Raw genomic sequence first — 24,000 nt, 5'->3', positions numbered from 1 at the left:
ACACAGTGGTCAGGAAAATTGTTCTGGAATCCAGCTAACAACATTTCAATGAAATCATGGTTCAGTTCCCAGTCTTGGCAGATCTGAGTTGGATTTGTCTCTAGCTTCAATGAGAAGATTATGTGGAGGCTCAGCTTGGGGAGCTATTTTAATGTGTCCTGCTTGCTGTTCATTTGTTTTCAGGTAAAAAAAAAAATCTTTTTCCTTACAAAGTCTCATGGTGTTTTAAATCTTTATCTTTTCCCCCAGCCACGTGTACAGTGCTGCAGCTGACAGAGCGCCTGCTCTTGGATCACGCACAGCGGCTTCCAGAAAGCAAAGTTCAGTACGTACGGTGCCTTTGCTGTCCCCGCTCCCTATCTGAGCCCAGAGTGCTGCTGTGGCACCAGGGGGTGGGCCTGGGGCTTTGCAGGGAATGTTGAACTCCTGGTGCCTTTGTGTCCCCTTGGCTGCAGAGCTACCTCCCTGGCTAACCCCGTGTCTGTGTTTGCAGGCAGTACCACCGTGCGCTGGTGGCTGTGCTGCTGAGCCGCACCTGGCACGTCCGCAGACAGGCCCACCAAACTGTGAAGAAGCTCTTGTCCTCTCTGGGAGGGTACAAGCTGGCCTATGGGCTCTTGGAGGAGCTCAAAGTGGTACTCAGTTCTCATAAGGTGGGTAGCCAGCGAGTGTCTAGATGTCTGAGTGGTGTCAGTCACCTCCCTGCCCTAGGTTTCCTGTTAGCATTGACATACAGCCTGATGTGAACAGGATTCAGCTCCAGATGATCTCCTGGAATGCCACTTGTTACTGGATTACTGCATATTACAGTATCAGTGTCTGGGGTATGCCTGGTCTTCCCTACATACATAGAAAAGGCATATTCAAAGTGTGTTCGGGAGGAAGCTGTAGTTTTCCATGTATTTTTATTAATTTAATGCACATTTAATCTCTGCTGAAAGAGCAACTGCTTCATTCCTTTTTTTCTATCTTGGTACTTTGGCCCTGGCTTATGCACTGCAGAAGTTGGGCATACTGTTCCCAGCCAGCTGGCTCAGCCTTTTTTAGAGTCTTTGCCAGAAGTGATCATTTTAGTTTTATTTTACCCTAGCTTGCCAAATCCAGCATAGTCCTTCATTCTTAATCTTCTTGTCATTGTCATCCCTGTGCTTTGGTTTTGCTGTTATCCTGTATCCCCTTCTTTCCTTTGAAAACTTCAGGTTTTTTGGTACTGACAGGGAGATGGCATTCAGCCTGGTGTTACTGTGGGGAAGTGTGCTCAGGTCTCAGGAGGGTTTGGTGTTGTCCATTCAGATTCTGCCTCATGAGGTGCTGGTGACAGAGGCAGGAGAGCTGTCGGAGCTGGGAAGGACGTACATTCCCCCTCGTGTGCTGCATGAGGCCCTCTGTGTCATCTCCAGTGTGGCAGGGCTTGATGTGGACTCCTTTGAGCCAGAGAAGCTGGCCCTGGAGATGCTGCTGGTGAGCCATCATCCATCTGTAGGTAAGTGCAGGGATGAGACTCTCATGGCTGATATACCAGTATTGTATCTTTTTGTTTTGTTGCACCAGCAACCTGCTTCCTGTTTATTCTTGCTAGTGGCAGTGCAGCCAGGACTTTGGCCAGCCCTCCTCATCAAGATGAAGATAGATCCTAAAGACTTCATTACCAAACACCTGAATGACATCTTACCCAGGGTCACCACCTACACTCCAGAGAACCAGGTGATAAGCTGCTTTCCTTGTGTTAGTTTTGGGAGATATCTTGGAGGAGTTCAGTACTAGCTGGTCTATAAGGAAGGAGAGCTGTCTAAAAAGTGGGGATGAGGGAGGTTAAAAGAGGGTGTCTCTGGGGAAAAGGAGCTTGGATTTAAGAGGGAAAGAATGAAACGGCAAGTGAGTAGAATTTTAGGTAAGATTCAAGTACTACTGAACAATTAATTGGGGATTGGAATGTAATGGGGGCTGCCTCAGCAGGGCATACTTTTTGGAGACAGTTTTAAGCAAGACATTATGTTTTTTTCCTTCATGTTCCTGACAGTCATCTATGAATGCAGTGGGGTCTCTCTCCCTGCTTTCACCTAGCAGAGTGCTCCCACAGCTCATCAGCACTATCTCAGCATCAATGGAGAATCCAGCTCTGTGCCAGGTTACTCGAGAGGAATTTGCCATCATGAAGACACCCGAGGGAGAACTGTATGACAAATCTATAATACAGAGGTAAGTCTTCATAATTTCTGTGTGCATCTGGGGACTGATCACCACTGATATTCTTGCCAGTGGAGGACTGGGTGATGCTCTTTCTGCACAGAGGTTCCTGAATTTTTATGGTTGGTCCTTAGTTGAGAGCAGTGCTGATTCTTTCTCTATTTTTCCTTCTCAGTGCTCAACAGGATAGTATGAAAAAGGCTAACATGAAGAGGGAGAACAAAGCTTATTCCTTCAAGGAACAAATCATTGAGCTGGAGCTGAAGGAGGTGAGTTGATGGAAAAGGGAATGCTAGGCTGGTCAAAATCTTCACTGCAAGTCGTTTTTTGTTCCATGGGCCTTCTGGCATACGTGTGTGTGCTGGTGGGAAAGATTCTCTGAACTACTTGGAATACTTCTATCTGTATGTATCCCATTTTTTAAACAAAGGTTGACTTCTCTTAACTCTGGGGAGGGTGACATACCATGCTCTGTAAATAACTGGACAGCACTTTTTAATGATTACAGATAATTTGTGAGTAATGTGAAGAAACTTATGCTGCTGAAGGGACACCTAAGTGATGTTAACCTGCTGATTTCCATTTTGTGTCTTTACTCAAGAGGGATATACTTGGAAGGATATTTTGATACTGTTTTAAAAATAAATTGCAAAAAAACCCGTTTACAACTTGCTTCTCTGACTAATTGAAGGGCTGGTGTTGTAGCTCCCAGATAACCATGGTTCTCTATTGCAGGAGATAAAGAAGAAGAAGGGAATAAAGGATGAGGTGCAGCTGACAAGCAAGCAGAAGGAGCTGATGCATGCACAGCTGGAAAGGGAGGCTCAGATAAGGAAACGGCTGAAGGAGGTGAGTTTTGGTTGTTTCAGGTGTGAAACCACCATGATCCAAATCACTTTGACAGAGAGAAAATTATGTAGCAATCACCTATTTGTTTCCATTATTAGAAATGAGATTTAACAGCCCAATTTCCCCCCCCCCCCCCCCCCCCCCCCCATGCAGCTTTTTTTTTATGGTAATCTCTTGAATTGTTTCTCTTACAGCTTGATAATGAGCTGGAAACAGCTCTAGGACTCCTGGACATTGTTATAAAGAAAAAGCCTCCCGGTCTCACTCAGTACATCCCTGGTCTTATCAGTTCTTTCTTGCCACTTTTTCGATCTCCTTTGGCTGCTCCAAGGATTAAGAAGCCTTTTCTTTCCTTAGCTTCCTGTGTCATGCCTGCTCGGCTGAAAACCTTTGGTGAGTATTTGCAGTTTAAGGGCAGGCTGTGTCATTTTGATGGTGGTGAAAATTCTTGCTCTTAGAGACCATGGATCATGACCATGTATCACAGAAAGCCAAGAGGGAAAAACACCTGTAACAGTGCTTAGGGAGATGACTGTGATTTCCCAGAGATCCTACTGCTGGGTAGGACTGGGACCAAAGACAAGGACTTGTCTGGTCAGTGGCCAGCTCTGAGGAGCAGCTGGTCACTGTGGGACCCTCTTCCCTGTGCAGAGTTTGGAGGGTGTGAAGAAATGTGTCCCCTGACAGCCCTGGGCTGGGATTCCTGCTCTGAGCCTCTTTGGAGTCTGTCTGGGCCCTTGCCCAGAGCTTTGTTACAATTCTTGGGTGTGTGTTCCTGGGGCTTTTTCTCTCGAGAAATCTTTTGGTTTAGCCCTCTCATGGATTCTTTATTCTTCCATTGCAGGTACTCTGGTAAGCCATGTGACCTTGCGTCTGATGAAACCCGAGTGTGAATTAGATGAATCCTGGTGTCAGGAAGAGCTGCCTATTGCTCTGAACAGAGTGGTCAGTTTGCTGCATGCCCACACCATTCCCAGCCGAAGCAGCAAGGGAGAGCCAGGTATGAAGTATGGTAGATATGGTACATCCTGCTGACACTGCTCCCACCTCCCATAGCTGTGAACTGGTTTAGTTTTCAGAGTTTGTATTATATTTTGCAAACCAAATGTCACTTTTTTAATTGGATAGCTGTTCACAGCTATGGAATACCTTCAGGTTTTTTTTCTGCTGGTAGTAGTAGAAGTGATGTTGCAACTGTAGTTAAGTGAAGAAATGAAATAACAGTATTTTTTCTTAAAATGGTTCATACAGAAATAATAGCAGTGAAATTAAGGCTCATCTTTGTCAAGGACAGCTCCTGCCTTTCAACACCACTTAGCATAAGGCATTCAGTGAGACTAAGTGGAGAGACAAAATAATTACTTGCTATCTGTGATCATAGCAGTGAAATGTCCATGGCCTCTACTTGTTTGCTGTGTGGTGCTGCAGTTCATGAATATTTTATAATGGCATGATGGTAGAAAGAGCAGTTCTTTCCACTCTGTAACATGAAGGCAAGCAATATTTTCACAGTGCAGGGTAATAATTTGAGTTAAAGTAAATCTCTTTTCTTGATTTTTAAAAAAAAATTATTTCCTGGAGTTAGTTTTTTTAGGTTGCTTCCGGAATCTTCTTCACAGTGGAGTGCACAAGTACTTGTGCCACTCCACTGAAGATAACAGTAAGAAGAGGAGGGTTGGTAGGCTTGGAGGGTTATGTGTCCTTGGCTGTCTCAGGGTGTACTCCAGGGACAGAGGTGGTTCACTTCACTCAGGCTTTGGAGCTGTTCATCAAACAACCCAGTCAAAAGCTGCTGTGGTAGATGGTGTATATTTTTAAGGGAAATGTGGGATTCTGTTTGGTCCCTTAGCCACATAGTTCAGTTCTCTTGTTCAGTGGTGTGACTGTGGCACATGTCACTGTCACAGCTGAGGAGTGGCCACTGGCCATGTTGATCACCACTTCAGTGCTGGACATCTCAGTGATAAATTGGTGTCTCCACTGTGCAACTTTTTGCTAGAGTAAGTCCGTGTTCATTAATATTTGAATCCTTTTTCTAGCTTAATTCCAGAAAATAGTGGAAATATTTTCAGTCCTTCAGGATTTCCTATATTGTTTAATTAAATTGATATCTGATTATTTTTTTCCACTTTTGCAAGAGAAGGGCAGTAGTTTCCACAGAACTTTGTTGAACAAGTCATACTCTATTCCCAAAGGATTTTTCATCATTTTTGAAGTTCTTTGGAATGTACTTGTGTGATATGGTTTACTAGAGACTAATTTCTTAGGTTACTGTGAGACCTAAGAGACACCATGTCCTTGTAATGTGGATGATAGAATTTATCATTCATTGCTGAAATGCCAAGATACATCCTATAATCTTTCTTGTGTTGGTCAATACCAGCTACTGTGTAAACAGAACATTTTTCTTCTCCAGTAAAGCTTTCTTCCTCCTGCTGTGTATAGAGTGACAGTGGTTTAAGGCTAAAAATATTCAGCCAATAATGAAAAAAGAAAAGTAAAGTGTAAAAGCAAACAGATACTGAGCAAACAGAGAGAAAAATCCCACATGAGAAACAGAGAGGGTTTTACTGAAGCTGTTCATGGTAAATAGGAGCTCAGAATGTGTTTGGGATTTAGTATTTCTCCCTTGAACCACTTTTGCAGTATTTTTACCCTACATAAGCTGACTAATACTGCAGTATTGTATCTGCAGTGCTCTTCATCTGCATTTAGAAACTGAAACCTGGGCATTCTCTGTGAGCACGGATAGCATATAGAAAGGAAATGTTTTCTGTAGACACCTGATACTTGAATAATAACTAGACTAATGAAGGACTGGAAGGAACATTTGTTATGTACTATAGCCAAGGCCCTGTAGAAAGGAAGGAGCAAAATCTATTAACAATGGGAACCCAAAAGCTTTAATTTTTCAAGGAGGGGAGGGGAGTTGAAGCTTGCACCAGAATTAGAAGTACTTTATTCTCAAGGATCCAGCTGAAGGCTGGAATGACAGCTGGTTAGCTCAGTTAGTAGGAAGTATTTAGAGGAAATGCAGCTGAAAAACAGGGCTTTGCTTTGGGACAAATGAACTTTATAAGTGACTGTCTAATTCACTGAATTGTATCAATTCCATTTACAGTATATGTTTCTGTACTCTTGAAGTATTGTAATTTGGAATCCTAATATGACTTTAATTGAAGCCAGGTAGAATCACAGAATCATTTTCTGGTTCGAAAAGACCCTTAAGATCATCAAGTCCTACCCTTAACCAAACACTGAAATGCCAAAAGTCACTATTGGAGCTGCTCTGTTTCTGGTGTTAAGTGGCAAATACTTAGGTTGACTCAGCATCTTTGTGTGTGAGGCTGAAACTTGGCCATATCTGAGCTACTCACGTGTACATTTTATAGCAGTCAGTATTGTCAGCCAAGTCATGTGAGGATCAGCTGTGTTCACAGGATGGCTTTTCCTTTTCACAGGTGCTGCCCCATTATCAGCTCCAGCATTTTCCTTAGTCTTTCCTCTTCTGAAGACAGTTATGATTGAGACACCACATAACAGTGAAGACAAGGAGGAGTTCCTGGTCAAGATTCTGCAGATTCTTACAGTCCATGCTCAACTGAGATCATCAGGAAATGGCCAGTCTTTGTTGGTGGATGAGGTGAGAGCTGTGGGGTCAGATGACCTCCTTCAGATGAGCCATGGGATAAAATAGCTGATGTGTAAACTGAACAAAGCAGATGAATTCTCCAAGTTAGAGTTAACTGTATAGGATTGTTTTCTGCCATGGGTTTTGGTATCTGTCCAGCTTTAGGTTTTGACTGGGGTTTTTTAAGGAGCATCATACATAGTCAAGGCACTTACAAATCACAAGATAAAAGTATTTTTCCTTTCCCCTGCCCTTTTCTCCCCTCAACCTTTCAGAATGGCCCAGAGTTGCTGCCCCGTAGGGACATGCTGGTTCTGCTGACTCGGGTGATAGGAACGGGTTCTCCACGATTACAGGTGAGTGCTCAGCTTCATAACCACAGTCAGGATTCTCCCTAAGTTTCATCAGCATCTAAATGAGGGAAATGTACCAACTGGTTTAAGTCTCTGATGCTGGTGGTTGATACATTCCCAGTTTTCTTTTGTTTTTATGGTAGTCTTGGATTAAAATGTCTGCATCTTTTTTATCTGTGTGTTTTTATTACACCAAATAGATTCTCCAGTCTTCCAGAGGTGGCATTTTTTCCTTTCTCTAAGGCCTTGCTCTGCCAGATAAGCTCAGCAGTCTCTCCTCTGAGTGTTTGTTGTAAGGGATGAGGTGGCAGAAGGGTCAATAACAAAAAGCAAAGTGTTGGGCTGAACTCGTCACGTCTCCGTTTTGTCACTGTTCTTTGGGGATTTCTTCTGCTGTGAGAGCACTCAGTGGCTGCTCTGTCAGCAGTTGAAGGTGTAGTGGAACGTGTGACATTGCTGGTGCTGTTGCAGGTGCTGGCGTCGCAGGCGCTGACGGCGCTGTGCGCGAGCAGCAGCGGGGAGCACGGCTGTGCCTACGCCGAGCAGGAGGAGATCGACGTGCTCCTGCAGGCCCTGCAGTCTCCCTGCATGAACGTTCGAGATGCAGCTCTCAGGGTAGGTGGAAATCATTCAGGGTCACACCAAATTCCTTAAGTTTTGGGGAGGTGAATCTTCCCTTACACTGATGCAGAGAGGCTTCAGCTGTGATGCCAGGCTTTGGGCAGTGTGTCAGAGGCAGTCTGAACAATAATGCTCCAAGTCATGCTCTTCGTGCTGGATTTATCTGCAAAAAGGAGTACTCTGGGTTTAACCACACCTTTGTTTCCTTAAAAGATGTATAATTAGGACTACTCAACACCTTCTGTTTACGATTGGATAGATCTTAGGCTTAAAGAGAGAAGCTGTGAAAAAATTCCTGTCTGTGCTAGGCCATGTTATTGGAAAGCTTCAGGCTTAGTCACTTCTGAGAACATAGAAGGAAAAACTTCAAGGGTGCTTGGTGTTCTTTGCCATGAAACAAATTCCAGTTTAGCTCTCCTGAACTGTCTTGTCTGTACTTAGAAGCAGAACAGACTGTAGTCACCAGAGCCTTTCTGCAACCTGCCTGTGGAGTCGAACTCACTGTTCTTGAGTCCCCCCTACTAGCAGTAGGAAGTCCTTGATCACCATGGGCAGTGTAAGGCACAAGCAAACATGAATTTTGACACTTCCAACCACTGAGAGCTTGACTTGCCGGAAGTTTTAAAGCATCTGTTTCTAAAAATCAGATCTTTGCACTGATTTTGCTGTTAACTAATTCAGGGACTGATGGAGCTACAAATGGTTCTACCAACCCCAGACAGTGATGAGAAGAATGGACTGAACCTGTTGCGTCGCCTCTGGGTAGTAAAGTTTGACGTTGAAGATGAGATTCAGAAGCTGGCAGAGAGGTAAGGGTTCTTTGTTGATTGGGTTTTGGGGGGCTCTCTTCTCTGCCCTCAGCATGGAGCTGCACTCGCGGGCTTTGCCCCAAAGCTGGAGGGCAGCTGTAGGTCACTCCAGTTTTACATGTGGCAGTGGCTTCTGTGCTGAAGGGTGACCCATCACCTCTGTGTGTGTGCTGCAGGCTATGGGAGTCCATGGGTGTGGAGCTGCAGCCTGACCTGTGTTCCCTGCTGATCAAAGATGTCATCTACCACGAAGAGGCAGTGCGACAGGCAGGGGCTGAGGCTCTTTCCAGAGCTGTAGCTCAGTACCGAAAGCAAGCAGCAGAGGTCATGAGCAAGCTCACAGAGATCTACCAGGAGAAGCTCTATGTAAGTACTCTTGACCTAAGTGGTTGACAGGCATGAGCTGCTGCTTTATTTTCTGTTAGTCACTTTTCCTTTTTGTCTGTCCTGAAGATGTGCATTGAATCTACTGTTGTCTTGTTTGACCTCAGCAAAGACATCAGTGTCTTAAACTTCATGTTATTAGCCACTAATGGCACCATTAGACAGGTGGGAAGGGTGCCTTGGATGATCCAGAAAGCTGTGGTAGGGCAGTGTCAGTTGAAGTAATTTTGACCCCAAAATTGCTTTCTGCTTGTTTTTTTACCTTGCTCTTCTGCTACCTGCACTGCAGGTATGGTTGACAAATTCTCTGCATCCCTATCCTTGGAAAAGGCATTTTAATTAAATCTTTTTTCCTTACAGAGGCCACCTCCAGTTTTGGATGCTTTGGGACGAGTGATATCTGAATCACCGCCTGACCAGTGGGAAGCAAGGTACAGTCATATTCAGATTGATCTCATCACTTCCTGTGCATCCAAGTTAAATATTTTTGAAGAACAAATAACATGCAGTTGTACTGACTTGCTGTTTTCATGTGTCCTTCTGGTAAAGAATATTTGTGCCCCTCAAGCAAACTGGGGGCAGGCAGAACTCCATCAAAATGTTGGATGCTGTCATCTCTGTGTCCTGATAAAAACAGTCTTTCCCTCTCAGACTGTCTGAATTTTGTCTTAGCTTACTGTGTTCCCAGCTTTGTATGAGCCATTGATTGTTTCAAGAGCAGTAGTGCAGGCCTTAATGAACTGGCCAAATTCCAGTTTGGATAATTACTTCCTGTTTACTTGTATGTTCTGTACAGGTTTAATTGGAGATCATCTTGTTTGCTACTTGTCTTGAGCTAATCTGTCCTTTAATGCTGATGTACCTTGTTGTAAAACTGCTGCATTTCAGCAGTAGTTGAAGTGATCCTGATGTCTAAGTTGGCTCAGGTATCCCTAAAGCTTAATTGAGATAAAAGCTATTATATGGCTGAGGGATTGTTGTCCTTGTGGGAGACTGAAGCATGGAGTTATGTAATGAAATGCACAGAGGCATTTTCTTTCCATAAAAGTTCTTGCTCTCAGTTTCTGTAATTGCTGCTATCAAATGTGATGGTGAGCTCTCAATTCTGTGAGAAGTCTGTAAGCTCACAGGCTCATCACCTTCTTCACAGGTGTGGCATAGCACTGGCCCTTAACAAGCTCTCCGAGCATCTGGACAGTTCTCAGGTGAAGCCCCTCTTTCAGTTTTTTGTGCCGGATGCTCTGAATGATCGCAGTCCTGAGGTCAGGAAGTGCATGTTGGATGCAGCTCTTTCAACACTCAACACTCATGGCAAAGTAAGTCTGAATGTTTCTGTCTCTATCAGTGGAAAAAAGATGTAGTGGTTATGTAGGTAGTGTGTTGGAGCCCATGGATTAAAAAAAAATATATAAATTTCTTAGAGGTTGCTGTTACTTGTAACAGCTGAAAACTTTCATTTAGGGATTTTTGTGTTCAGAGTTGTTCTGTTAGTGTCTAGTGTTGACTAAGTGTGGTTCATCCTGTCATTGCTATAAAATGTAATATCCCTGGATCAGCTGGAGTTAAAATGGGATAAAACTAGAGTAACAGAAGTAAAATCAGACCATAGGTCTTTTAATCCTGCCAAGATGAGAATGCCTTTTCAGGTTTCATGCAAAGCAAAACATGAAACCTTGGTGATTGTTGGCTTAATTAAACTTAAACCATTGAGGAACTGAGGACTGTCATTCTCCCTGCCACTTCCTCCCCAGCAGTGTGAGATGGGGAAGCTGTGCAGGGTGTGAATTGTTCAGCTTCTGATTTCCTTACCTGTGCTAGTCACCTCTGGACAGATGCCTGTATTCTTTAGTTTAGCCCAAGACAATTGAGATATTTTGATATTATTCATTCTTTCATTGTGTTTCTTAGAAAAAGAGTGTGAAGTTTGTTTGATGTTTCTGCTCCCTTGGCAAATGGGGCAAGCAGAAGAGCAGGCACTGATGTTCAGGCCTGGGAGCTTGCATAGCTTCTGGCAGAACATCATGCTGGCAGGCTTGGGGATTCTAATTTTGAAGAGCTAATTTCTCTCTAGCAGGAAATATTTGTTGCCTGTTGGGATGGTACAAGGTTTTATGTGATGTGACACATGAAATGAACTGTAAATACAGTGTGATTGTTCAGTTGTTGGCTCAGAGAAGAACAAACAAGTCCACTGAGCATAGCAAATCTCATTCTGAGTGGACTCTAGTGGCAAGTTCTGTGGTTTTGTTTTTCAGGACAATGTTAACTCTCTCTTGCCAGTGTTTGAAGAATTCCTGAAAAATGCTCCTAATGATGCCAGTTATGATGCTGTCAGGCAAAGCGTGGTCATTCTGATGGGGTCACTGGCAAAACATCTGGACAAGAGTGACCCTAAAGTGAAACCAATTGTTGGCAAACTGATAGCAGCCTTGTCCACCCCATCTCAGCAGGTAGGTGCCTTTGGGAGGAGCTGTCAGGTTCCACACAGAGGCAGGTTAACACCAGGATTCTGTTAGGGATGGCAGATAGATGAAAAATGGTGACAGAAAGGTTTCCAATGCACTTGGGGTGCATTCTAGGGGGAATTTATGTTAGTAATGACTGTTTTGTGATCTGGTGGCTGGTGGTTTGTTTTACAGGTTCAAGAGTCAGTGGCAAGCTGCTTACCACCTCTAGTGCCTGCAATTAAGGAAGATGCAGGAGGAATGATCCAGAAGCTGATGCAGCTGCTGTTGGAGTCTGATAAGTATGCTGAGCGCAAAGGTGCAGCCTATGGTCTGGCAGGCCTGGTGAAAGGCCTGGGCATCCTCTCTCTCAAGCAGCAGGAGATGATGACCACGCTGACTGATGCTATCCAGGACAAGAAGAACTTCCGCCGGCGGGAGGGTAAGGGACAGGAGCTTTTCCCTCCAGATACTTAGCATTTCTCTTGTACTTATTACCATTGTGGTCAGGTGAAGTTCCTGCACCCCTGTGTTTGGTTTAGCTACATTTATTTTACTAAAGTTTGGCAAGAAAGAAATGGGAAGTATCTCTTGGGAGGCTGTTGGTTGTGTATAGTGGCCCAAAATTGCTCGATTCATATCGTGGTGGAAGAAGGATTTCTAGTCCTAGACCATATGAATGTGCCCCCCTCTCCTGTTTCCAGAGGCAGGTCTTGCTGAGGGAGAGCTCCTTTTCTGACACCACAAATCACTACTACAGTACAAGCCACAAGGGCAAGAAAGCAACAGACTTCCAGCTGTGAGATTTGAGTGCTTTTGGAACAATATTTGGGCAAATTGTATCTTCTTTTCCCATCCTCCTTAAATGGAAGTTGTATTTTCCTCTGACTGTCTTTTTTGGGTTTTTAGGGGCTCTGTTTGCCTTCGAGATGCTCTGCAGCATGCTTGGGAAGCTATTTGAGCCCTATGTGGTTCATGTGCTGCCTCACCTGCTGCTTTGTTTTGGAGATGGGAACCAGTATGTGCGGGAGGTAAGGTGCTTTAAATCTGTGCTATCACAGACTGTTAAAAACCCCAGATGGAATGGATATGGATGTGAATCCTGTTTCTAATGGGGCAAGTAGAGAAGGTGACCTATCCCTTGAGATACCACTAATAACAATTTGATCTTCTTAGTAACTGAAAACATCTGATTTCATTGGCCATTAATCGGGAGCTACTTAGCCAGCTGAATCATTGTACTGAGACACTATTTACATGAAGGCTTTGTTCCCAGAGAGTCTCAGAGGAAGGAAAACAGAGTTGTGTCACAGTTTGTAAGTGTTCTCTTCTCCTTGGAGGCTGCAGATGACTGTGCCAAAGCTGTAATGAGCAATCTGAGTACTCATGGAGTGAAGTTGGTTTTGCCATCACTTCTTGCGGCACTAGAAGAGGAATCTTGGAGAACTAAAGCTGGTATGGACCAATATGTGCCTGACATGATTGAGAGTCACCCACAGTCCCCTTTGCTGTCATCCCCCTTGTGTATTCCTTCACCCCTACAGATGGCCCCGATGGATTATTGTCTTACAAGGGACTGTGGAACTTCTCTAGCTTTTTACAGCTGAGTGCCTTGACACATTTGAGTAATCTTTTTTTCCCCTGGCATATACAAAGGACAATTTGTATCCCATCTCTGTAGTCATACTTCAGAACCTGGAATTTTCTTAACATATTCCTTTTCTCTCATAGAGAAGTATTTTTGGTGTCTTTAGGTGGCATAGGGTGACTTAATGCATTTCAGCCTTTCTTTGTAATCTCTGACTGGTAGGTTTGAGTTTGAAGTAAACGTGATCATCTCATGTCAGTTCTTATAACAATACTGTGTTTTGTCTTTTCTGTTGTCTTTTTTCTTGGTTTACTTTGTTCACAGGGTCAGTGGAACTGCTGGGGGCTATGGCATACTGTGCTCCCAAACAACTCTCTTCCTGTTTACCCAACATCGTGCCCAAACTCACTGAAGTACTGACAGATTCCCATGTGAAGGTGCAGAATGCAGGACAGCAGGCTCTCAGGCAGATTGGATCTGTCATCAGGAATCCAGAGATCCTGGGTAAGACCTGTCTGTGCATCTCTAATGTGCTGATGAGACTGTGGTTTATAAAAGTAAGGTTTAGTTATTTGGGATTAAATGCAAATTTGTATAGAAATGAAATGAATCCTACAGAAGTATAACATGAAAGCTTAACAGCAGCTGTCTGCTTCCAGGCTTTTTAAATGCTCCTGTCCATTTTTTCAGCTGATGTTAGTAGAGTTTCCCCTGTCCTTGTGCTGCTTGTTGCTTTAGAAGGACCTGAAACATCCCATGAGAGCACACCAGCTCATCCTGACACATTTTTGGTTTATGTACAAATAAAGTCTTTTCTTACCTTTTTAAAAATATTCAGCAATTGCTCCAGTTCTGTTGGATGCTCTCACTGACCCCTCCAGGAAGACTCAGAAGTGTTTGCAGACTCTGCTGGATACCAAGTTTGTCCATTTCATTGATGCTCCATCCTTAGCCCTGATCATGCCAATTGTTCAGAGAGCTTTCCAGGATCGTTCCACTGACACCAGGAAAATGGCTGCCCAGATCATTGGGAACATGTACTCCCTGACTGACCAGAAGGTACAGTGCTAAAAATGCCCTCTAACTGTATTCTGATTGATTACTGTGAAAAGCACTAGAGGGAATTTATTTGACTTGGAGATTTTGCTGTTAACGTAGAAAATGCTAGCATCCATGCAGCTTAATTAAATATATGTAAATGAGCAGATGACTGTAAGGATAGTGACAGTTTTCAGGTCCTTAATTCTGTCAGCTTTGCTCATCTAGGCATTACCAGGTTATCCCTGCAAAAGGGTCTTGTAATTTTTACTGTATAAGAAATGCCTTAACAAACAAACAAACAAGTGAAACACAGATCAGCAGCTAACAAATGCATCCAGGGTTTGTTTGAAAAGTATTTGTAGGACCCTACAGTAGGCTAAAGATCTGTGTTTAATTTTTGTCCTGTTAATCTCTACATTTAAACCTTGTGTAAATGTTAAGAGTGTTGGATTTTCCTAAGACACAAACTGCTGGGTTGTGAGTTAGCATTAAAAAGGTTTTGAGTCATCTGCACAGAACTGGTGTTTCTTGGACTGGCAGAATAATTCACTATGCTTGTCTGCAGTATTGTCAGAACAGCTAATTAAACTCTCAGGATGTTAAGGATGTTTGCTCATTATAAGGGGTGAATGTCCTTTACATGAAGGTGACTATGTTTTCTCTCATTTTGAATCTTGTTCTGACTTTTTGGGCTCTTTGTTTTAGGATCTGGCTCCATACCTACCCAGTGTGACCCCTGGACTGAAGGCCTCTCTGTTGGATCCCGTTCCTGAAGTAAGTCTTTTGTACAAACACAGTTTGTCTTTCAATGCATTCGAGGTTAAACACTGTCCTGACCAGTCTGGCACATCTGTAGCACCTCTGACTGGACGTTTTGCAGATCTCTGTTTCTCTTGGCTGTTAGGTGCGCACAGTGTCTGCAAAGGCCCTGGGGGCCATGGTGAAGGGTATGGGAGAGTCCTGCTTTGAGGATTTGTTGCCGTGGCTGATGGAGACACTGACATATGAGCAGAGCTCAGTGGATCGCTCTGGTGCTGCTCAAGGTGGGGACAGCTGTGTGTGAGCACTGAGCTCAGGTTTTCTCATTTTAAATCAGATTAGCTGCTTGTTTCTTGCATGTATCAGCTCCTTTCCCTGTTTTTTTGCTCCAGGTCTGGCTGAAGTTATGGCTGGTTTGGGGGTAGAAAAGCTGGAGAAACTTATGCCAGAGATTGTAGCAACTGCCAGTAAAGTGGATATTGCTCCACATGTACGAGATGGTTATATCATGATGTTCAACTACCTACCAATTACTTTTGGAGACAAGTTCACTCCCTATGTTGGTCCCATTATTCCTTGTATCCTTAAGGTATGTAGCAAAACTGAAGAATTCTATTTACCAGAGAATAAAAAACAAGCCTCCAGAATATTTTAAATACGATTTTAAATAATCGTGGGATGTGCAAAGACTTGTCCAACTTGGCTGGACTATTAGAAAAAAAGAAAGGGAATTTAAATTACAAATTATTTCTTCTAAGTTACTGGCTTGCTGTCTTTTACCTGTGGTCAGCAGGAATTTTTGAAGTCATCTTTTTGCATTCACAACTCTGTAGTTCATTCGGTTTTCATGGTGGATAGAGAAAACACTGGTTTGTTTTCCTCCTGTTGCTTGTGTGTATTGTGTTTGAAAGGCCGACTTTTCAGAGCCCCTTTTGTGCCTGTGTGCAGGCCCTGGCGGACGAGAACGAGTTTGTGCGGGACACGGCGCTGCGCGCGGGGCAGCGAATCATCAGCATGTACGCCGAGACTGCCATTGCTCTGCTCCTGCCACAGCTCGAGGATGGGCTCTTTGATGACCTGTGGAGGATAAGGTAAGGCAGAACCAGCTTAGCCACAAACGTTTCCCTTCCATGCTTGAAAAACTGGTGTGATTTAGGCTCTCTGTTGCTCCTCAAAAAAATGCGGATACCTCCTGTGAAGCACAAACAATTGTCTGTTTTTGCTTGTTGATTTGAATATGATGCCTTACAGCACTTGAGTTCCTACTACCTGCAGAGCATTCAGGCTGGATTATTAATTCTGGTGGTGACTCTAAAAGGCACTTCCAAGGCAGTTGATATGGCAATATTTAGCCCTTGTGTACTGTTTTTCATTTCTCCAAATGCTGAGCAAGTTATTGTGCTCCTGTGTATGAAAATGTGCAGTGGAGCATTCACAGCCAATAGCAGTTGCTCAAAAATTAGCTGCACTAAATGATTTGTGCCAGCTGAATGCTGCCAAGTACTCTTACCCCAGGTGAATGTTGTTTGGGTTAGAGAGATGCAGGCAATGTCTTGTTCCTTTCTAGAGTCAAGGCTATTCTCGGATTCATTGCTTTGATTTGAAAATGTTCTCAGCCCTTCCAGTTTGGCATTCACTCCATCCCTTTCTCTTCATCATGCTGCTTTCAGCCATGTCGGCAGACTGATGTTACACATCAGCCCATGGCAGCATTTCAGTGCAGACCCAGATGTGGTCTGGTCTGTAGCTGATGTCCTGTCAGAATTGGACAGGTACTGCCTGAGCACCCCGTTCATAACACTTGACTTGCTCCTGCTGCCAGGTTTAGCTCAGTTCAGCTCCTTGGAGATCTTCTATTCCATATATCAGGAGTCACTGGAAAAATGACTACAGAAACTGCCTCAGAGGATGACAACTTTGGAACAGCCCAGTCAAACAAGGTAAAGCTGTTCTTGCCTGTTGTGCCTTTATTTTTTTTTCAAATTCTCCTATTTTAAATCAGCATGGACAGCCTGCTGGAAAGACATATTGAATAATCATGTATTCTGTTCTTTTTATAGATTTCAGGGGCAGATAATACAATTCTGTGGTATTTCTTTCCAGGCTATCATTAATGCTCTGGGAGTGGAGAGGAGGAACAGGGTGCTGGCAGGGCTGTACATGGGCCGCTCGGACACGCAGCTGGTGGTGCGCCAGGCCTCCTTACATGTCTGGAAAATCGTTGTCTCAAACACTCCTCGCACACTGCGGGAAATCCTGCCAACCCTCTTTGGGCTTCTGCTGAAATTCCTGGCCAGTACTTGTGCAGATAAGCGAACGGTGAGCAATTAAGTTGCTTCCTGATGCTACAGGTGACTGTAGAAAATAACTCCTGAGGAACACAGGATAATTCTTCTCTATAAGTCATTCTGAAGCTGTCATCAGTTTAACTGTTCTGAGCATGAGCATGTCTGAGTTCTGTCTGCTGAAGGCAACTGTCATTGTGATGACAGTAAAACTATTTTTCTATGGTTATTTGTAATACTGTTAACATGGTCAAAATGAACATTTGTTCACAGTTCACTTTCTTAAGTTTTATTAAAAAGGAAAATAATTAATACATTTTTGGGGACAGGTTGCAGCACGGACATTAGGAGACCTTGTCCGAAAGTTAGGGGAGAAGATCCTTCCTGAAATCATTCCTATCCTGGAAGATGGACTGAGATCAGACAAGAGTGATGAGAGGCAAGGAGTCTGCATCGGTTTGAGCGAGATCATGAAATCAACCAGCAGGGATGCGGTGAGTCACCTGTGCCAGGTGAAATTCCTGTTTTCCCAGGTATTGATGTTATGGTGCATGTATTGCACTTGGGACAGAAAAATGCAACTAGTGCTGGACTTGTTCTGTGCTCTGGAGTCAGGGCCTTGTAACTAACACCTAGTTGCTGCTCAGGCAAATTGTATGAATTTGTATCAGTTGGTAAATTTAAACATTGCCTTTTATGAGATATAATACTAGAAATCTTCCACTAGGTAGCCTTAGAGCACTGCAGCTGTTTGTGCTGATGGATCCTTCTTTTCTTCCAATTTTATTCCAAGCAAACTGCAGTTTAGTTTCAGTTGTGCAAATTCTGCATTCTTCACTACTTTCCTGAGATATGCATGTCTGTTGTGCTTTAGGTGTTCTTTAATTTTATCTCTTCATCTACAGGTACTGCTTTTCTCCGAGTCCCTGGTTCCTACAGTGAGAAAAGCACTGTGTGACCCTCTGGAAGAAGTTCGAGAGGCTGCAGCCAAAACATTTGAACAGCTCCACTCAACAATTGGCCATCAGGCTCTTGAAGACATCCTGCCTTTCTTGCTGAAGCAGCTGGTGAGCACTGCTCGGCATTAGTCAACAACCTGATTAATGATGTTGTGGGACAAGTTTTGAATAATTAACTTAAAAGAGGAGGGGAGGACTGTAGTGGCAGACCTTCCAGGGAATGGCAGCAGTATTTTGTCTCCTCCTGGAGTCATCCTGGCCAGTGGTAGGGAAGATCTGGTGGTTTAAGCCTAGGCCTAAGAATTGCTACACCTATCTTTGCAATGGAATTGCTATTGTCACCTGATGAAATTGCTTGGCCACCATGCCTGAAATGGAAAATCTTTCTGATACGACAGCTTGGTTTGGGTTTTGCTCGGTACTGTAAGAATATGAGAACATTTTTCAGTAGAAGAAGGATTTAGTTTTGTTTTCATGATCATATGGAAAATTGTCTCTTCAAACAGGGCTTAGCTTGGTATGTCACGGATCATTTCTCAGGTTTGTCTCTTTCCCTGTAGGATAATGAAGAGACAGCTGACTTTGCTGTGGATGGTCTTAAACAAGTTATGGCTGTCAAGAGCCGTGTGGTGCTGCCTTACTTGGTGCCAAAGGTACAGTGGGAAAAAAAAAATTAAACTTTATATCTGTGCTGTTTCCTCTGCTTGCTGCCAGTTTTCTTTGGCAAATATGGCAAAAGGGAGAGCATAGTCTGAAATTTTCTTCTGATTTTGTGCTAAAAACATTGTCATTTGGCTTGTGATGCATAAATACTTCACATTGTAAAAAAAGTCAGACTCCTTCTGAAAAACCTTTCTGCTTGTCTCAATTTTTGGTGTTATTTTTTTATTTTTGTAGCTGACTAACCCCCCAGTGAACACCCGGGTGCTGGCTTTCCTCTCCTCAGTGGCAGGGGACGCTCTGACACGGCACTTGAGTGTCATCCTGCCTGCCATGATGTCTGCACTCAAAGAGAAGCTGGGCACCAGTGAAGAGCAATTGGCAAGTAGCACAGCTCAGCTCTTTGTTGTGACAGGCTGTCTGAAGACAGTGCACCAGGTTTACTTCCCAGCCCAGAATCTGTGTTCTCTAGATTCACAGATTGCATGTTTAATTCAGTCCATTAGCTTCTCCAGGATGAGTCTTTTTGCCTGGTGGCATATTGTGAGTCAAAAAACGTATGCTTTCCAGATCTATTTGTATCCATATAAAAGTCTCCTTGGCCTGCTACAAGATACACTTCTCAGTTTACTTATTCCTGGAGAACTGCCAGAAAGTCTAGTTAACTTTGTATTTATTCTTGGTGTAGAAGACTGAGAGAGATTAAAGGGCTGCAGGATGGAAATACTCTGTTTTGCATGCTGCACTCCCCCCCGTCCTCCTTTCCAAAACATCTGGTGTTTGGACTCCAGAGAACATCTTGGAGTTGTGACTGTGGACAGACAGCTTCATAATCAGTTGGTGAATTAGGAATGAGTGACAGAGTCCTGTTGTCTTTCTGCTGTGGATACCTATTAGATCAGCTTCTACCCCCACGTCTGCCTGGAGATCTCTTAATAGACCCACAGAGGTGCTTGTAATTAGTGCTGTGACGCACAGCATTAAACTGCCTAAATCAGAAGAATGTTATCTTACTAGACTCACAGTCTCTCATGGGTGAGTAAGATGGGGGAGACTGAGCTACTCTAATTTTTGTAAATTAGCCCTCCTGCCGCTGCTGCAGAGATCAGTTCAGCAGAGTTTGGTCACTTGTTAAATTTTAAGTATTGGTCGTACCTGTGTCTTCACCAGGACTGAGTCAAGCCTTTAATGGTGGTGTGATCAGCTCCTTAATGAGAAACAATTAGCAAGTGGGGTATGTTGTAGTATTTATCTTGAGACAGTGCTGGGGATAGCATGGAGAAACCTGGGGCGAAATTTGGCTTTGTTCTGTTTGAGAGCTAATGTAAAGTTAATTTGGACTCTTCAGGAGATGGCAAACTGCCAGTCTGTGATCCTGTCTGTGGAAGATGATGTTGGACAAAGAATTATAACTGAAGATTTGCTAGAAGCTACCCGCAGCCCTGAGCTGGGCATGAGACAGGCAGCAGCTGTCATGCTGAACATCTACTGCTCCAAGACAAAAGCAGACTACACTGGGCATCTCAGGAGTTTGGTTTCAGGCTTGATTCGCCTGTTTAATGACACCAACCCTGTAGTTCTGAATGAGAGCTGGGATGCACTTAATTCCATCACCAAGGTGAGAGGCAGCTTAAAAAGTTACAGGAGTAATGCTTGTCCTGAGAAGACTTCACAAAAGATATCTGGATGTCATGTTGCCTGATCTTTGCTTTACCCTTCTTCTGCAGAAATTAGATGCTGGGAACCAGCTTGCTCTCATTGAGGACCTGCACAGGGATATCCGGATTGTAGGGAATGAGGCCAAGGGCGAGCATGTGCCAGGATTCTGTATTCCCAAGAAGGTAAAGGATCAGATTCATCACAGCCACAATACCTCACCTTGAGGGAGAGCTGATTGATATTACAGCTATTAGAAGTAGTGACTATTTAGGCATTCCAAACCTGTATGCTGGAGGACTTTCTGTAGGTTAGAGCTCTTGAGTAACACTACAGAACACCCCTCTTGCAATGAGGTCTCTGGCAATTCTGATATGGACATAAGTTATGCTTGCTGGCTGCTTTTTGTGGGGGAGTAACACTGGATTTCTGTGCCAAATTTCTCTGGTTTAAAAATTCCCTGAGCCGCCACCACTTTTCTCATAGCAACTGGCTTAGTACGGCAGGGAGGCATGAAATCAAACCAAATAACGGTAGCTCTGTCAGTGTGGAATCAGGCAGCTGAAGGTCAACAGGAAACTGAGAGAAACTCTCCAAGTTTGTGCATCTGGTGTATAATGGGAGCAAAAATAAGATACATATTTCTTGCATCTTAGCTTCTAAGCTTTCTTACCCGATTTTCATGACAGGGAGTGACTTCCATACTTGTGGTGCTGCGGGAAGGTGTTTTAACTGGTAATCCAGATCAGAAGGAGGAGGCAGCAAAGGCCTTAGGGCTGGTTATAAAGCTGACTTCTGCTGAAGCTCTCAAACCATCTGTGGTGAGCATCACTGGGCCACTCATTCGAATCTTGGGAGATCGGTTCAGCTGGAATGTCAAGGTGGCTCTGCTTGAAACATTAAGCCTTCTTTTAGCTAAGGTAAGATTCAAAGTATTGGGCTGTGGTTTGTGAACATTTTCCATGGCAACCTTCAGAAATATCTGTTGCTGTTCATGTAAATACAGCTGGGATGCCGGCTACTGTGGATTTGATATGTAGGAATAGCACTGTAAGTGGTTTGCATTCTTCCAGCAGCTCCTGGCCTACCAAAAAAGCCCCCAGTGCTGAACCACTGGGCTTCTTAGAAATACTGATAAATGCTGATCCCACTTTCAAGTGATTAAAACCCACCGTGTAATTAATCTCTCCTGTATCCACCATTTTTATGTATTCTTTAGTGCAAAGATCTTGCGCATCTTTGACCAGAGCTGAGCTTTTATTCAGTGCTCTGAGTACAAAAGGCTGTTCATGGTAGTGTGAAATTTCTCAGTGCTGCCCTCGTATTTCAGTGTAATGAAAAGATTATTAGATTGGAAAAGGTCAAAGGTTTTGTGGTAAATTGTTGTTTCATGTTTTTCCTACTTTTGTAGCGCATTAGATTTAACGAGGGCTCTCTGATAACAAACTGCTGTAGAAGAGGTTATGCTGTTTCTGGGCTTTGATCTCTAGCTGCTCTTTAATACTAGACCCCACCACTTTCCCTTCCTCCACTCTGGAATAGGTTGAGATTGCTTTGAAACCGTTTTTGCCCCAGTTGCAAACAACGTTCACCAAAGCTCTGCAAGATTCAAACCGCGCTGTTCGCCTTAAAGCTGCCGATGCTCTTGGGAAACTCATTGTCATCCATGTCAAAGTGGATCCTCTCTTCACAGAACTCCTGAATGGAATTCGTTCCAGTGATGACTCTGCCATCAGGTAAGCTGCAGCTGATAGCTCAGACCTTCCTGCTTACTGAGGATGAAAGAAAGCTGGGATGAATGAACAAAACCCCCAGTTACAGTAAGATGCATGTATTCATGAAGGCAGTTGACTGTAAGGCAAGAATGGGGATGATGGGGCCTTCCTGTCAGAAGGTGAACTGTGAAGGTATTTAGGAGAAAGGGTGCTTAGGATCTGCCCAGTTCTCCTCTCCTGCACATCCCCAAGAAGCTCACTTTCAGATAAAAGGCAATATTGACTGTCAGTCCGACCTGAAGTAAAGCAGCTGTTCTTGTATCTTAAGGGCACAGATCCCTAAGATATGAGCTTCCTGATGTCATAGTTGTTTTAACGTTTGAACAGTCAGAAAAAAAAAAAATCTGTGTTGTGTTAGACAGAGACATGGAAGTAATGTCTAGGATGGAGTCTCCAGCAGTGCAGAAAGGGGATCATTCTCCCAAACTGTAAGGCATGTCAGTGTAATTGCTGTGCAAGGATCTGCAGGTATCCAGAGCAAAATTTCTCTTGGAGGGTGGGGGAGAGGCAGCGTGTGACTGTAGAATGTGATCTCTCTTCCAGGGATACAATGCTGCAAGCGCTGCGGTTTGTCACACGAGGAGCTGGTGCAAAAGTAGATGCTGCAATTAGGAAGAATATTAGCACCGTGCTACTGGGGATGCTGGGACATGATGAGGTACTGCTTCAGCCAGCTGCAAAGGTCCCCTGCTGCAGACAGTCTTGTTCTTACATTCAGAATCTGAACTTTATAACAGAATTACTGTCTAAAATAACTTCTGGGAAAATGATTAATGATGTAGTCACGGTGAAGAATTGGGAGATTCCTGACCAGTCAGTCCCTGGTTACTCTGAAAAGCCTCCAGTTTAACGTTTCCTTGGCAACTGCATATGTGGGTTTGGCTTGCAGCTCCTCACTAACAGGTTTTAGGTAGCTCTGCTGATAGGATTTGCTTTTTATCTTGGAGAAAGCCTGTGGTACCCTCACTATATGCACAGATGTGTTTGTAGCCTCTCAGGTGAGGTGAGAAATTTTTCAGATAATGGCAGATTTTTCTCCAATGAGAGAAGCTCTCCAAGTTTAATATAGGATCTTCTGTATCTAGCAGATAGCAACAGTTACATGAGTGAGATCAAATTAATCATCTAATAATTTCTTTTTCATGTCAGTCTCTTCAACAGACATGGAACTGTTGACATGCTAGAAATAGAAAAATAGAAACATTCCCACTGGGTTGTAAATTCGGGGGAGCAGTGGACAGTAATGGGATGGTCACATAAGGAAGCCAAAATAGCAAAAGCCTGGAAGTGTTAAATGAAAAGTAGTAAGAGTTCATCACAGAGACCAGCTCATCCAGAGATGGCTAGAAAAAAACACTTATAGTAACTGAATCTAAACTAATCTCTTGTGAACTCATCTTCTAAAACATGGAATTTCATCTTTATGACCTTTCCATAATCAGAACTTAAGATAAGATCTGTAATTCTTCAGTCTCTGCTGGCTTTTTTGACCTTAGATTTGATTTTAAGTTCCATTATGTACAAGAAACCGTGTGAACCGAAAGAAATCCACAGGGAGTAGGAGTGAAATACTACTATTTATTTTCTCCTCCTCTATTTCCTGTCATCTTCTGACAGTTGTTTATCTTGCTGCCTGTCTCTGGGGTGTGTTGAGCTCAAGCCATGTTCTCTGTTCTCCCATCCCCTGTCAGGATGCCACCCGCATGGCCTCTGCTGGCTGCCTGGCAGAGCTGTGCGCCTTTCTGTCCGACGATGAGCTCAGCACTGTTCTCTACCAGCACTTGCTGGGTAAGTGAAGCTGTTTACAGGACCTGAACAGATTCTGAAAGCAGAGAAGATTCCTTCTCAGCCATTGATTCAAGCTAACTTTGTGACTGAATCTCTGCTCTGCATTTTCTTGTGCTTTTCTTTGCTAGTGGCTCTTTATTTGTGCACTCTGGTACACAGGGAGCACAGGTAACTGGTTGTCAGTTGGGGTTGCCCAGACTTTTGTCTCTGG

The 24,000-nt window shown here is 43.7% G+C and overlaps 1 protein-coding gene across 1 annotated transcript in view; it reads left to right on the top strand.

Annotated features, from left to right (window-relative positions):
- GCN1 (GCN1 activator of EIF2AK4) overlaps positions 1–24,000 on the top strand; it is a 38,404-nt gene that overhangs the window by 10,171 nt on the left and 4,233 nt on the right. Inside the window, exons 17-54 of the mRNA XM_062504018.1 lie at positions 250–325; positions 494–653; positions 1,294–1,483; positions 1,580–1,704; positions 2,021–2,199; positions 2,363–2,456; positions 2,923–3,036; positions 3,231–3,429; positions 3,881–4,036; positions 6,498–6,679; positions 6,943–7,023; positions 7,492–7,635; positions 8,323–8,450; positions 8,627–8,816; positions 9,195–9,265; positions 9,985–10,150; positions 11,090–11,284; positions 11,474–11,720; positions 12,188–12,309; positions 12,619–12,733; positions 13,191–13,370; positions 13,705–13,925; positions 14,613–14,681; positions 14,812–14,950; positions 15,059–15,255; positions 15,615–15,757; positions 16,489–16,606; positions 16,770–16,985; positions 17,281–17,445; positions 17,857–18,018; positions 18,471–18,563; positions 18,808–18,951; positions 19,919–20,188; positions 20,298–20,411; positions 20,916–21,146; positions 21,769–21,962; positions 22,545–22,659; positions 23,693–23,789. Coding sequence (XP_062360002.1) covers positions 250–325; positions 494–653; positions 1,294–1,483; positions 1,580–1,704; positions 2,021–2,199; positions 2,363–2,456; positions 2,923–3,036; positions 3,231–3,429; positions 3,881–4,036; positions 6,498–6,679; positions 6,943–7,023; positions 7,492–7,635; positions 8,323–8,450; positions 8,627–8,816; positions 9,195–9,265; positions 9,985–10,150; positions 11,090–11,284; positions 11,474–11,720; positions 12,188–12,309; positions 12,619–12,733; positions 13,191–13,370; positions 13,705–13,925; positions 14,613–14,681; positions 14,812–14,950; positions 15,059–15,255; positions 15,615–15,757; positions 16,489–16,606; positions 16,770–16,985; positions 17,281–17,445; positions 17,857–18,018; positions 18,471–18,563; positions 18,808–18,951; positions 19,919–20,188; positions 20,298–20,411; positions 20,916–21,146; positions 21,769–21,962; positions 22,545–22,659; positions 23,693–23,789 — 5,802 coding nt within the window. The remainder of the gene's footprint in view (positions 1–249; positions 326–493; positions 654–1,293; positions 1,484–1,579; positions 1,705–2,020; positions 2,200–2,362; positions 2,457–2,922; positions 3,037–3,230; positions 3,430–3,880; positions 4,037–6,497; positions 6,680–6,942; positions 7,024–7,491; positions 7,636–8,322; positions 8,451–8,626; positions 8,817–9,194; positions 9,266–9,984; positions 10,151–11,089; positions 11,285–11,473; positions 11,721–12,187; positions 12,310–12,618; positions 12,734–13,190; positions 13,371–13,704; positions 13,926–14,612; positions 14,682–14,811; positions 14,951–15,058; positions 15,256–15,614; positions 15,758–16,488; positions 16,607–16,769; positions 16,986–17,280; positions 17,446–17,856; positions 18,019–18,470; positions 18,564–18,807; positions 18,952–19,918; positions 20,189–20,297; positions 20,412–20,915; positions 21,147–21,768; positions 21,963–22,544; positions 22,660–23,692; positions 23,790–24,000) is intronic.

This window comes from Cinclus cinclus, chromosome 17, assembly GCF_963662255.1.
Source record: "Cinclus cinclus chromosome 17, bCinCin1.1, whole genome shotgun sequence".
In the NCBI taxonomy this organism is placed as follows: Eukaryota; Metazoa; Chordata; class Aves; order Passeriformes; family Cinclidae; genus Cinclus; species Cinclus cinclus.
This window is presented reverse-complemented; position numbering and strand designations above follow the sequence as displayed.